The 11,951-nt window shown below is 46.7% G+C and overlaps 4 protein-coding genes across 4 annotated transcripts; 3 read left to right on the top strand and 1 right to left on the bottom strand.

Annotated features, from left to right (window-relative positions):
- Window positions 1-34: 34 nt before the first annotated feature.
- BDBG_00803 (UPF0016 domain-containing protein) lies at window positions 35-3,102 on the bottom strand. Its single transcript, XM_002629511.2, has 3 exons — window positions 2,120-3,102; window positions 1,153-2,044; window positions 35-1,076 (listed from the first exon to the last, which is right to left on the bottom strand). Exons 1-3 carry the CDS (start codon window positions 2,720-2,722, stop codon window positions 1,009-1,011), a joined length of 1,563 nt encoding a protein of 520 aa, XP_002629557.1. The 5' UTR covers window positions 2,723-3,102; the 3' UTR covers window positions 35-1,008.
- A 619-nt stretch (window positions 3,103-3,721) lies between these two features.
- BDBG_00802 (myb-like DNA-binding protein) lies at window positions 3,722-7,478 on the top strand. The gene is made up of 4 exons (XM_002629510.2): window positions 3,722-4,099; window positions 4,306-5,533; window positions 5,660-6,634; window positions 6,712-7,478. The coding sequence occupies exons 1-4, from the start codon at window positions 3,844-3,846 to the stop codon at window positions 6,824-6,826; spliced, it is 2,574 nt and encodes an 857-aa protein (XP_002629556.1). The 5' UTR covers window positions 3,722-3,843; the 3' UTR covers window positions 6,827-7,478.
- Window positions 7,479-7,502: 24 nt separating this feature from the next.
- BDBG_00801 (uncharacterized protein) lies at window positions 7,503-8,581 on the top strand. Its single transcript, XM_031720049.1, has 2 exons — window positions 7,503-7,659; window positions 7,718-8,581. The coding sequence occupies exon 2, from the start codon at window positions 7,988-7,990 to the stop codon at window positions 8,300-8,302; it is 315 nt and encodes a 104-aa protein (XP_031576038.1). The 5' UTR covers window positions 7,503-7,659; window positions 7,718-7,987; the 3' UTR covers window positions 8,303-8,581.
- Window positions 8,582-8,906: 325 nt separating this feature from the next.
- Window positions 8,907-11,840, top strand: BDBG_00800 (annexin ANXC4; the record flags this gene model as incomplete). Its single annotated transcript, XM_002629508.2, has 2 exons — window positions 8,907-11,198; window positions 11,270-11,840. The coding sequence occupies 2 exons, from the start codon at window positions 8,907-8,909 to the stop codon at window positions 11,582-11,584; spliced, it is 2,607 nt and encodes an 868-aa protein (XP_002629554.1). The 3' UTR covers window positions 11,585-11,840.
- Between the last annotated feature and the right edge of the window lie 111 nt (window positions 11,841-11,951).

Raw genomic sequence — 11,951 nt, 5'->3', positions numbered from 1 at the left:
TTGTGCAGAGGAGATGCAGAGGAGAAAGTAAACAGTTTCTATACTCACTGTGTTGCTTTGGAAACTAAGAGCCACAAGACACAAAGGTGTTCAACAGTAAAGGTCCATCCCTTTTGTTGCTTCGGGGACACAAAGGGATACATCAGCCGGCGATGATGACTTGACGAATATCATGGGATAAGTGGGAGGACAACACAGCAACCGTGCCTAAGGGGTAAAACTGATTTATGCATTGGAAGCATGACACGCTAGATGACTCGATAGGACTATCTTTTGTCATAGATGCAGAACTTTTCAATGCGGTGTGGATGTATATATTACAAGGAACAGTATTTATTTCACAATAGAAAAAAGAAAGAGAAAGAAATGCCAAAGCATCTCCATTCAAAAGCAAAAGATATTTGCAGACAACAAAGAAAAGAGAAACATAGATTATAAAAAAAAAAGATATCAGGAACAGAGACATACTCAGCGTAAGGTACGGCTTGCAAAGAAAGCAAGAAAATAAACCACGCCAGCATGTGTGTCGACCAAAAAAAACATAAAATGAAATAAAAATAGTGAGAGCCCCATCTCTAGTAGATGTCAGATCGTGGCTTGTTTATTTCTTTGCAGACAGGAATATCAAAGCAAGAAATCTATAAGTTAGACCAGCAAGAAAGGAATCCACATTGTGGACAGCCAAAAAAAAAAAAAAAAAAAAAAAAAAAAAACCTAAGTCGAGGTCGCGTAGCACAAGAGGGGCACAATGAAAATAATACATGAAGAGTAAAAATTAAGCAGGTCAGGACAAACAACCTGGAGTATTAAAATGTGGCGCAAAGGGGAGGAAAGTCGGTAATAGGAGTAGTCCCGGCGCTAAGATATCACAGGCGCATTCATTTTATGCAATATGATCATTTCGAGTTTTGAGGAGTGAAGATGCGTTGTTAATGAAACCAGTGAAGAGGATAAATGCATCTGCCGTGGACCCGATAGCATGGAACGTGCGCCAGGATCGATATAAAATTAATAGATCGCTTCGAAGATGTATATGATACCGAAAATGAAAAATGCCGCGGCGCCGCCAAATGTTACTATTCAACAAAACGCAGACCATTAGTTTTACGAGTGGTATGATTATATTCTCCAAAGGTATGACATGATACTTACCAGCCCGCATGCTAACTCTGCCAGCAATTGCCCGTCCCCCGATCACTGCTGCTGCTGTACAGATTCCATGACCGGTGACAGCGCCACACGTAACCCACCAGTAATCCTTACCGGCAGCCATAGCAATAGTAGCAATCTGGCTTCGATCACCCCACTCTCCAAGAAAAGTCATGACGAATGTTTGAACCCACGCAGGGCTCAAAAGAAATGAGAATAAATTGTTCAAGCCAACTCCCATGCTTGATAAAGAGTTACCACGGGAGGGGGAGCTGCCTCTTGACGATGATGAGGAAATACTTTCAGGAGGCGGGAGGCGGTGGTTCGAGGAGCGGCTCTTCCGAGGGCCACGCCCAGCTTCGAGTGCATAGGGGCTAATAGATCCCCGTCGGTTTAGTCGCCGGTGTTGATGTTCTTTCTCTTCCAGTTCCATCTCGACCTCTTTCATCTCCTCACCCACACCTTCGTCGGGAGCCATTTTTTTTGCTTCGAAAGCCATCTTCACGCCAAAGATAAGGAAAAGCACCGCAGCTAGAATGTTTGTGAACGATTTCGAGATTAGGGTAGGGACAGCATGGCCCAGGAGAGCGGATAGCACGGTCATTGCGATGAGAGCGGTGAAAGCTGAGGAAAAGACAACCATGCGCGGATGGCGCATGGCCATCAGGGCAGCAACAAGGAATGTTTTATCGCCGACTTCGGAGAAGAGTATCATGGTGAGGGAAAGCAGGAATGAATGTAGTGGCTGTATCATGTTTTCGGGTACTTGGGAGTATTTATAGTGAGATGGGTCTGTTGGAGAACCCTGTTGATCAAGGTCGAGAGGATCACTTGGACGGCCAGGCGATGCAGGTCGGGGAATGGAATGGGGTAACTCGGGTAGGTCTTCTGGCTTCTATACAACGCAGAGAACACAGAATTAGCTTCGAGTACGCATGTGCATCAATCACATAGGGTTTCCACTGCTTACCTCCAGCACTGTATCTTTTTCCGAGCCATCGCCTTCTGTCTTTGGTTCAGCCTCGTCGCCAGGGCTAATCTTCTGTTGCTCACTGTGCGGTAAAGGGGGGACTTCCTTTGGTGGATCTGGATTCTTCACAGTCCCAGAATTGGATTCCTTGTTTTTCTCCGAGACACCGCCCTCTGTCCCTGTCGTCCCCTCCTTGGGCGGCTCCCGGTTCGGATCATCCATAACCCCATCATTTGACGCGGGAATTGGTCTCCCATCTGGTCCATAATGTTGTGACGGTGGATCAGTCGAATCGGGGTTCACTGGTTGCTCCCCATTCGGCGATTCTTTCGCCTTCTTACGATCCCGGCCAGCATTTGTCTCAACCCAAGGTCCTGCGTGTGGTTTCCCGTCCTTCCCATCATATGGTACATCTCGAGCTTTGGGCGATAAGTTATCTTGGTAATTGGCTAGTGGTGCGGAATCGGGAATGGCAGCCCGATTGCTTATTAACGACCTCGAATTAGCAAGACCACTGGAATCTATTAGTGGATTGGCCAAGGTAGAGGTGATGGCCGGGATGGCAAGGAGGAGGAATGGTGAGGGAAATCGTCTGATCCTCATGGCGGAAAATTGTATATCTGAGGTTGAAACAGAACCGTAGACACTACTTAGGGAGATGCTCAATCGACTCCGACGAGGCAAACGGTTGAATCAAGAGTGGGCAATCAGGAAAATATGTAGGATCGGGTTCGAGAAATATGTCTGGAATGCACGAAGGAAGCCAGCTGGCAGCAATGATAAGGATCGCGCAGGTGTTTGTTTATGTTTAAGGGGAGAAGAGAGTGACAAGAAAGGCAAAAACAGGCTCATCAACGATAATAAAACAAACAGAAAGGACTGTCATATATGCTCTCTCTGTAAATAACACTTTCAAAACAAAGAACCCTACTTGCTAGTTAACACATCCAGAGACATTTTAGCATCGCGGGTTACAGTTGAACATTGGAGCCAAGTTTTCGACCACTTTTCCGAACACATGTTCAATTTTAGCATTCCCTCTAAAACACATACACACTACACATCTCACACATAAGACACAGATATTACTAATCCAGTCTAACCCTCTGCCAATCCCCCTCATAATATTGATTTTTCATATTTTTCAAAGGCTCTATATCTTTCCTGTTTAATCTAATTCTAATTCTAATTATGAACTGTCTAATTTACACTCCTTACACTAAGGTAAAAGAGAGTTGAGTGAGATGTACCAATCTTGGAATGATTTGCTGAATCTGTCTAGTGCATGTACTTTTAATGGGCTCCTGCCATGGGTCGTCCAAGGTGAAATTGAGTTTGGAACCCACACCAAGCTGTTTTTCCAGCCTAAGTTAGCACCACAATCAGTTTTTGTTGGCACCACATTCAACTGTATTTGCCCCTGAAGTCGCTGCCGCAAACTCGAAAGCTGTGGATGAGTAAGCACAGGGCTGGTGCGGTGCTGCAGATCTAAAAGAGGATTAGCCTGACTCCCGAGGTCTGCAAGTCAAGTCATGTGACGTAGGTCTTGGCCAGGGTTAGGGTTGTTAGTTAGCTCATCTTCTCTTTATCCTTTATCCCATGCGAAGCGCGACTTTGAAAGATTCGCCATCATCACAACAATGTCATCTCTCGCTCTTTGGCGTCATTACTCATTGATTTGATAGCCCAGCCATTGAAATTACGCCGGTGGTGGGTCGTTGAAAATGCCGGCCGCTACGCGAGCAACATCAGTTCGCGCCCAGTGGAAAAGCGCTTCTAAACAACCACCTAACTTGCCCCGTTCCACTCGACAAACCCGGAGCCGCAGCAGGGAATTGGGTGGAATAGATCATGCGCCTGCTTCCCCCTCCAAATCTGTTGCCACTTCAGTGAACTCAGATGATTCCGATGTTGATCTATCTCATACTCCAGTAAAGAACAATCGAGCTGGAAATGTTAGGTCTAAGACTCGCAACTATGGTTGGTTTTGTCTCCTCTATATCCTCGTTATACTTCATGGCAGTTCATCCAGGCTGTGTTCTTTAACTAGACATTGACTGGTGAATGGAATTGGTCTGGATTATTGTCGTCATTGTCGTACCTAGCACACGTTGGACCCAAAAGTATCAATTGCATTCATTATGAATAGGATAACATCGTAGCTTACACTTTTTTACCACGGACAGAATTGTCCCCTGTCTATGAAAGCCCTCGTAAGAATGCTGCCGGCAGGTTTAACACAGACCTTACGAGGCAAAACTCGAGACGCAGCGAACGATCTGTTCCTGAATCACCTGTCGACCATTTCAATATCACGGGGACAACCCTGCTCGCTACAGATTCCGAACATGAATCGCGAGAATTAGATCCCAGTATAATGATCGAGGCATTACCCGACCTAGATACTTCTACAAAGAATGCTCTACGAATCCTAGTTCCGCAGGCCTTTTCCCTCACGACTCTACTTAAAAATCTTAAAAACGCCACCTTCAGAGCAAGAGTCAAGCGTATACGGGACACGTTTGAGACCCAAAAGAAGTACTTTGGCGGTCAGCACTTTATTACCGTCGAAGCTGCAGTAAACATGCTCCCATCCTTGAAACACATTCCGTGGTATCCAGACGAGTTCATCCAAAAAGCCAATCTTGTGCAGTTTGCATTAGATCTCATCCCGTTGCGTGGGAACATGTCTCCTTTCTCAGAATATCATCTCTCAGACCTCGATGAATCATTCCCGGCGTTATTCATAAGTTCGTTCTTGTCACCAGAAGACGATCGAATTACAACGCCAGGGCAAAGCGCTCTGCTCGACGAAACTTTCCAATTGGGCCTAGAACTACGCACACAACGTGCCATTGCGGAGCTCCGATCGGGGGAACAAGAAATAAATGTTGAATTCGCCCCGGACAGTATACTGGAAACTGTCTTTACCGCGTTTGCGAAAAGCGGTGATGAGTCTGAAAGATTACTCGGCTGGAAAATCAGCGGCCTACGTGACGAGGGTGGCGGAATCCCCGAGCGATTCTACGAAAAAGTTCTCGAGCGGCGAGCGTCAATTCGAAAGACATTTAACGTGGATGAGACCACCACTTTCGTTCACTTTGACGAACTGGAATCCACGTTTCCTTGGTCGGAATTCGTTGTCCAGGCATGCAAGTGGATTCGCATGAGAGCAAACGAAATTGATGAGCAATTAGAGAAGCAAGCATCTCTTAATGAGGCTGTTGAGATCCTACAAATTGAAGTAGATCGCCGATCAAGCCTTGACCAACAAAGTATCGCTTCCATTCCCAAATCGACAACTTCTGCCCCTTCTGTCACCGACACAGTAGGCGTCGAACAAGCGGATGTTCAGAAACCACAGATAACGGAATCCACAAGCACCAGGAAGTCTATGCTCTCTATTGGAAAAGGGTAGGTCCTGATTGGTTTATATGCAACGAAGCCACTATCTATCACATACCCTATTGTCATACAGAGTTCCCCTTCAGTTATCATCGATCCTTGCACAAAATACTTACTGGGATTATATTCCAATAGATTTTTCAAGTCTAAAGCCTTCGTGTCGCACTTGGTGAATCTTCAGGCCAGGGTGGGCTCTGCAGCTAGTAATGTACGGGTTGATCAACCTTCGGGAAGTCCACAAACAGAGGCTGTCGCAGCAGCCCGCGATTCGACCCCACATGTCAATGATGGTGAACAATCTCCAAGCAGACTTAGCGGGTCTCACAAAGCCAGTGCTCATGGATTTCGCCAAAGCTCTACCCCAGGCGAGCGCACACGTCCAGCACTACTTGGCGGATCGCCCCGTCCATCTCCGTCGGAAATCGTCAAGATAGCTGAACGTCAACGGCTTGCTACTTCTTCTCAACGGCAAAGACCAACTTTTAAAACCCCCCCAGCGGCCTTTATTGATCGCCAAGCTGACGCTCGTAGATTGTCTCCAATCGGTTCTAGCCAATTAGCATCATCTGATAGAAGCCGTTTAATTGGTCGTTCCAAGAAACGACACGCTTCTGAAGTTGAGGAGGACGAAGGGCATGCGGAAGAACGCACCCAATTCTCCGAAGAAGAAGGCTTCGAAGCAGACACTCGCAATATCCGAGTTGAGAAGAAACGTGCATCCATTGCGGGACTACAAGGTCGGAAGCGACGACGAGTTGAAACAGCAACTCCCTGCCCATCAGCCACGCCCCCAAGACAGTCGCAGAATCTCGAAAGCCGACAGGGTGGTCGAGTTGAGTCAGAATCAGTAGAATTCACAAACGTTGTGGGAAATATACCCCCAGCCAGCACTGCTCCTGAAATAAATCGACGGGTGCGGAAACCAGGTGGTGGTAGGATCCCATGGTCCGTAGATGAATGCAATCAGCTTAAAAATATGATTGTCAGATATGGACCCAAGTGGGCGAAAATCAAACAAGTTGACGACAGTTTGGAACATCCGAAGTTGATCATTCGAGATCAGGTGAATCTGAAAGATAAAGCAAGACAGATGGCTGTCGATTACTACAAGTATGCTTTATTTGTTTTTTCATAACTCTGTCCAAATTAAATCCACAAATGCTAATCTAAAACATTATTTCAAACAGGGCCGGCCAACCACTTCCTGAAAACTTCGAAAAGGTTCCTCTCAAAACTGAAGATAAACGCAAATTACGAGAAATGGGGATTACGATTTTTGAAGATATGCTTGAAAGGGATTGATATGACTCCTTTCCTTAAGCGGAATTCAGGTTGACCCCATAATGATGAAATTTTCCATTTCTACTTCATTTCAAGTGGGACATTCAGCTTTAACTCCGATATATATTTATTTTTAATATTGCAGGAAGCAAGGGATTCTGAAGGCGTTGAAGTTGGCTTTTCTGACACTTTACTGGGCTGGACAATAGGTGTTTTGGTTTTCAAATTGATGATACCCCACACTTCGTTTCTGTTTGCTTCATATGGCATTGAAAAGATGGTCAAGGCTGTGAATGGATTCTCAGTTGCTTTGCTCCCTTGCTTTTCTACCCGTACATAGGTTCCTCAAACTTTGGAAAATTCATGTGTCCATTCACTTTATCCTACCTGTGAACCTCTCCTCCTATATGTTTTTGAAACGCTCATGGTAACCTAAAGGCATATCATATCTTCAAGCATCCTCCTTGCAACTAGGAACACTCAACACCCGCTCTATGCATTCCAGCTCATCTCACATATCTGGCTTACTCAAGATAACATTCGTGCCAGGCCATATGAGAGCTTCGTTACAACCGATGGGAGCTTTCTTTAGCATCAAATCAGGACCTTGGAGCGGCCTGTCTGCAAAGTTTCAGAGCAGACGCCAAAGTGCCCGCTAAGGCATGATACTTGCAAGCTACAGAGGATGGCGTTTTTCAGGTATGTAGATTTTCGAAAACCATACTTGTCGCCCTCCATATTCCCAGAGGGAATTACTAGAGGACAGGGGCCCACCAACAAACAGCCTTTGCTGGTCTGTTCCACACGACCTTTCATTTCTACAAGCTCTGCGTCTCAGGTGTTTTCTGGCCTCCGTGAGTATTAACATTTCACGGAATATGTGAAAAAATCACTAATGCTTACAAAGGGTAGGTTCTACTTTGTTTTCCATGTCAGGATATCTCCGTCCGCGAAGATCTTCCAGCGGATGCTACCAAAGGAGACATACTTGGCACGCCTAGCCGCTCGAGAAAATCAGGGCTGAAGAAGGCAGGTAAATGAACGATGATGAATTTACCAAGAGACGTCCTGAGTAGGCAATTGGGCGAAAGTAATGGAGGACGGACCTGGGGAGATACAGAGACGAGACGATAAGCGAGTACAAAGATTCAACCCACCAAATAGGGAGAAAGCATAGGTGGGATGAGCGCAGGAAGGAGATCGGGAAGCAGTGGAGGGCCACCCAACCGCCCGGTGATAAAGTGTCCGGAATGCCACAAAGAAGTCTTCGAGTGTCACTGGAGCATGAAGGTGGACTGCCTCAAATCGAAAGTAGGTAACTCAGTCCTCATCAGCAGCGCCAACGCCCAATCTAAACTGTCACAAAAAGAAATGGAAACTCTCTCGGACGAGGCAAATCTTTACGCATATAACCTATACGTTGTATGTACATGTACATGTACAGTACATCGTGAATATAGGAGACTAATAGAGCATATAAACGGGGCCAAGCATTGAGACTCAACGACGAATGAAAAGGCAAATGAATGATCCATTAAAGTCCAGTTTTACCGACTCCCTAAAGGTTCAACGCCCACGGATAATCAATGAAGCCTCATCCCTGATGCTTCAAAATCTGGAACGTCAACCAACATCGGATTCGCGTGATGAAATTTTTTGAATCCAAATGCCATCCCCCAGAGCCCCAGATGTTGCATTCGTTTCAACTCGTATTAACAGTCATGGTCTTTCCGGGACAGCTTGCGGCTGAACCAAACAAAATTGAAGCTTAATTTTGGCCCCCACAACACTAGTCAGTTTACGGTTAATATCTTACTTAGTCATGCGGCACGGCTCAACTTTAAAGTTTCCAGATTCCAGGATTCGGGCCAATCTGCTGAATTAGGAAAAAGACACACAACTTGACCCCCGAAGGATCGCGCCGTCGATTCATCCTTCACAGCCCATCTCTTGTGTGATGCTGTTTGCAGTTCATTTTTCATCCTTGTGGGGTGGACGTTTTGTTGCAGAGTTGAGCTTCTACTGCTATATACGACTCTTGTTCAAAGCTCTCCCGTGTCTACAAGTCAGCGCTTAGAACTATACCTGCAGCCTTGCCGAAATGGCTTCACTCCGTGTTCACGACTCGCGATCTCGCACCCGATCAAAGTCCCCCAGTGGAAGGATTCGCGAGCGCTCACGTACACGCGAGACTCGGGCATCGTCTCCTCCGAGAGAAATGACCGGAAGATCCAAGAAGTACTTCCATCCGGACTCGGAGGAGGAGACCCTTTATGCTAGCTCACGGTCGAGCAGAAAGTACCACGACTATCATGCTGACGACGACAAATACCGACGCTCTGACAAGCCTAAACAACAACATCAATCGCAGCCACAGCCACAGCCACAGCCTCCTGGCTACTACGTATCGGATGAGGAAGCGGCGGTACGAAAACACACCAGCGCAGCGGAACCCCCTCGATCTGACAAATACCGTTACGACTCAGATCGTGACCGGCGATACTCTAGACACCTAAGTTCAAAACTGGCCTCAAGGTATGAACAGTACTCCGATGAGTCCTATACCGAATCGGAGGACGATGCCTTGGCCTATGGAGAGGTGCCTTATCCGCCGTCTGCCCCAAGTTACGAACGTTTGCGGGAGAAATACACCTCCTCTTCCACCAAGCAGCACGACTCAGATTCGGCGGGAGGTTCGTCCAAATATAGCCGTGCACTAGCCAAACTTCGAGGAGAAGAATCTCCCAAGTATCCTTCTCGCCACGACTACGATTCAAGAGAGCATCCAAGCTATGCGAAACTAGACGGTTACCGCTATGCACAACCTCCCTCACATCGCCAGAACAGACCAAGCGACACTGGAACGAGCCAATACGGAAACCAAAATAAATACCCGATTGACTGGGCGGAAGTTCCAGAATGCGAACGCCCTGGTTTCGTGCCTCCGCCTGAGTTCAACAACCCCGTCACATCTACACAGCATTCTACGCCGACTCCTGCTACCACGTATGCAATGCCCGATCCGCCCATTGTACCTCACGCTCCAGTCCCATCGAGCCAGTATCCTCTAATTTCTCAAGCTAGTTATAACCCACATCAATATGCCAATATGTCAATGCCATCATCTACTGGGACCGAGTCGCCTCCTACAACAACTATACAAAGCAAGTCGGGCCATCAGCGCGTATACTCGATGGGTACAACTCCAGCTACGCAGCCATATTATGCCCAATTAGCCCCATTCCAATACGCGCAGCCCGACCCTAATATCACATACACGTCAAAGCCCACCAAACCATATACACAGAGTATCAAACCCCACTCTCAGGCTCCTGATCCAACTTACGTTGAAATTAAACCGAAGAAAACGACCGAGCGTCCACACAGCTTGTCAATATCCTCCAATGGTCATATGGCAGTACCCGGTAGCTTTCCGGACGCCGGTCGTCCTCCTGCCAGCCCACTGCTCGAGGCTTATAAAGGAACATATCAAAGCATCTCGCCCATGCCATGGCCAACATCCGTTCCATCCTATATGGATGAAGGCTTATCAGATCTGGAGCCACTAGATGGCGGTGCAATCTCAGGCTCGGAGTTAGGTAGATCTAGGAAAAGTAAATCCAAGAAGGACGATAACAGCAGTAAGACAAAGAACAAGCCGTCAAAGCTCGATGCAGACATAAAAGTAATCGCACCGAAAAAGAAAGTATCCTTCTACGATCCAAAGCCCGACGCGAAGGAATTAAAATTGGCCCTACACCATTCCCACGCGGACCCTAAACCTCTAATAGATATTCTTCCTTATCTTTCTTCGGACGATCTGCTAGCGCTCCGTGCTGAATATAAAAATCTCGTTAAGATAGGCGGTAAGGGGGTTAATGTAGCTAAACATATCAAGGTACAAGTCCCAGGAAATTTCGGTAAAGTTTGCTACACGACAGCACTAGGAAGGTGGGAATCTGAGGCACACTGGGCCAATTTCTGGTACCGATCAAACTCACTGCGTCGTGAACTCCTCATCGAGTCGCTTATCGGACGGACGAATGCTGAAATCCGCGAGATTAAGAAGTGTTTCCGCGATAAGCGGTACGGAGATGATCTTGAGAAGTGCATGAAAGCCGAACTCAAAGCAGACAAGTTTCGTGCTGCGATCCTGCTGGCACTTGAAGAGCGACGGCAGCCCAATTCGGCCCCCTTGGACAAATCCCTTGTCCGCGATGACATGCGTGATCTCCACCGTGCTCTAATTTCGCGAGAAGGAGGGGAAACGGCGATGATACAGATTATCCTCGTCAGGGGCGATACGCATCTCCGTGAAGTTTTACATCTCTATGAAGATACATACCGCAAGAACTTCGCTAAAGAAATGATAACCAAATCACAAAATTTAGTCGTAAGTGTCTAGCCGTTTTGTGTTCATCTTTCCCGTGCCACAAAACGTCACTGACCACACCTCCTTTGCAGGGCGAAACACTCGTACATGTTCTCAACGGAGCACTTAATCGACCGATGCGGGATGCTCTCCTGCTCCACCAAGCAATTGCAGAATCAGGTACAGGTCGTGAACGAGCCGAGCTGCTGATTTCTCGACTGGTCCGCATGCACTGGGAACCTAACCACCTTGAACGTGTCAAATCCGAGTATAAAAGACGCTACAAAGAATCCGTCGAGGACGCCATCGACCGGGAAGTTATAAACGGGGTTCGGAAAGATTGGACGGACTTTTGCATTGGGTTGGTCAAGAGCTCGAGAGTTCACATTGCGAATGGAACTGCTTAGCCTTCCCATATGGTTGATGAAAATATGCATGGCTTATTGTTTATAGTTATGGTTATGATGTTTGCTCACGTTTACGGTTGAACTTTTCGAGTCCCTGGTGGATATTGTTTCTGATATTTTTGTAATGTCATCAATCTTTTTGGGTTATTATTTTATTTTAATTTTTGGGTTTCATATATGAATTAGTTCCGGAATTTCTCTTGGTAGTGAAGCTGCCAGCTGGTCATCCTGAGGCCTTTGTTCCCTGATTTTAGTATGTCATTTATTCAAATATATGCTTGTCATTGGTTCCCATACTTCTCGCGAAGGTTATATTCCATCTGCTTGCTGGGGCCAACCTCGGAAATCTTGGAACCTCCCGCCAGTG

This window comes from Blastomyces gilchristii (genome assembly GCF_000003855.2).
Source record: "Blastomyces gilchristii SLH14081 genomic scaffold supercont1.1, whole genome shotgun sequence".
NCBI lineage: Eukaryota > Fungi > Ascomycota > Eurotiomycetes > Onygenales > Ajellomycetaceae > Blastomyces > Blastomyces gilchristii.
Note: the sequence above shows the minus strand (reverse complement) of the source record. Positions and strands in the feature narration are given on the sequence as shown.

What these genes read in the sequence shown, in the direction of transcription:
- BDBG_00803 (XM_002629511.2), bottom strand. Translation starts at nt 2,722, where the DNA reads ATGAGGATCAGACGATTTCCCTCACCATTCCTCCTCCTTGCCATCCCG. An exon ending in AAAAAGATACAGTGCTGGAG is followed by an intron (nt 2,045 to 2,119) that starts GTAAGCAGTGGA and finishes TGCGTTGTATAG; the next exon opens with AAGCCAGAAGACCTACCCGA. An exon ending in CAGAGTTAGCATGCGGGCTG is followed by an intron (nt 1,077 to 1,152) that starts GTAAGTATCATG and finishes TTTGTTGAATAG; the next exon opens with TAACATTTGGCGGCGCCGCG.
- BDBG_00802 (XM_002629510.2), top strand. Translation starts at nt 3,844, where the DNA reads ATGCCGGCCGCTACGCGAGCAACATCAGTTCGCGCCCAGTGGAAAAGC. An exon ending in ATGCTCTCTATTGGAAAAGG is followed by an intron (nt 5,534 to 5,659) that starts GTAGGTCCTGAT and finishes ATATTCCAATAG; the next exon opens with ATTTTTCAAGTCTAAAGCCT. An exon ending in ATGGCTGTCGATTACTACAA is followed by an intron (nt 6,635 to 6,711) that starts GTATGCTTTATT and finishes TATTTCAAACAG; the next exon opens with GGCCGGCCAACCACTTCCTG.
- BDBG_00801 (XM_031720049.1), top strand. Translation starts at nt 7,988, where the DNA reads ATGAGCGCAGGAAGGAGATCGGGAAGCAGTGGAGGGCCACCCAACCGC.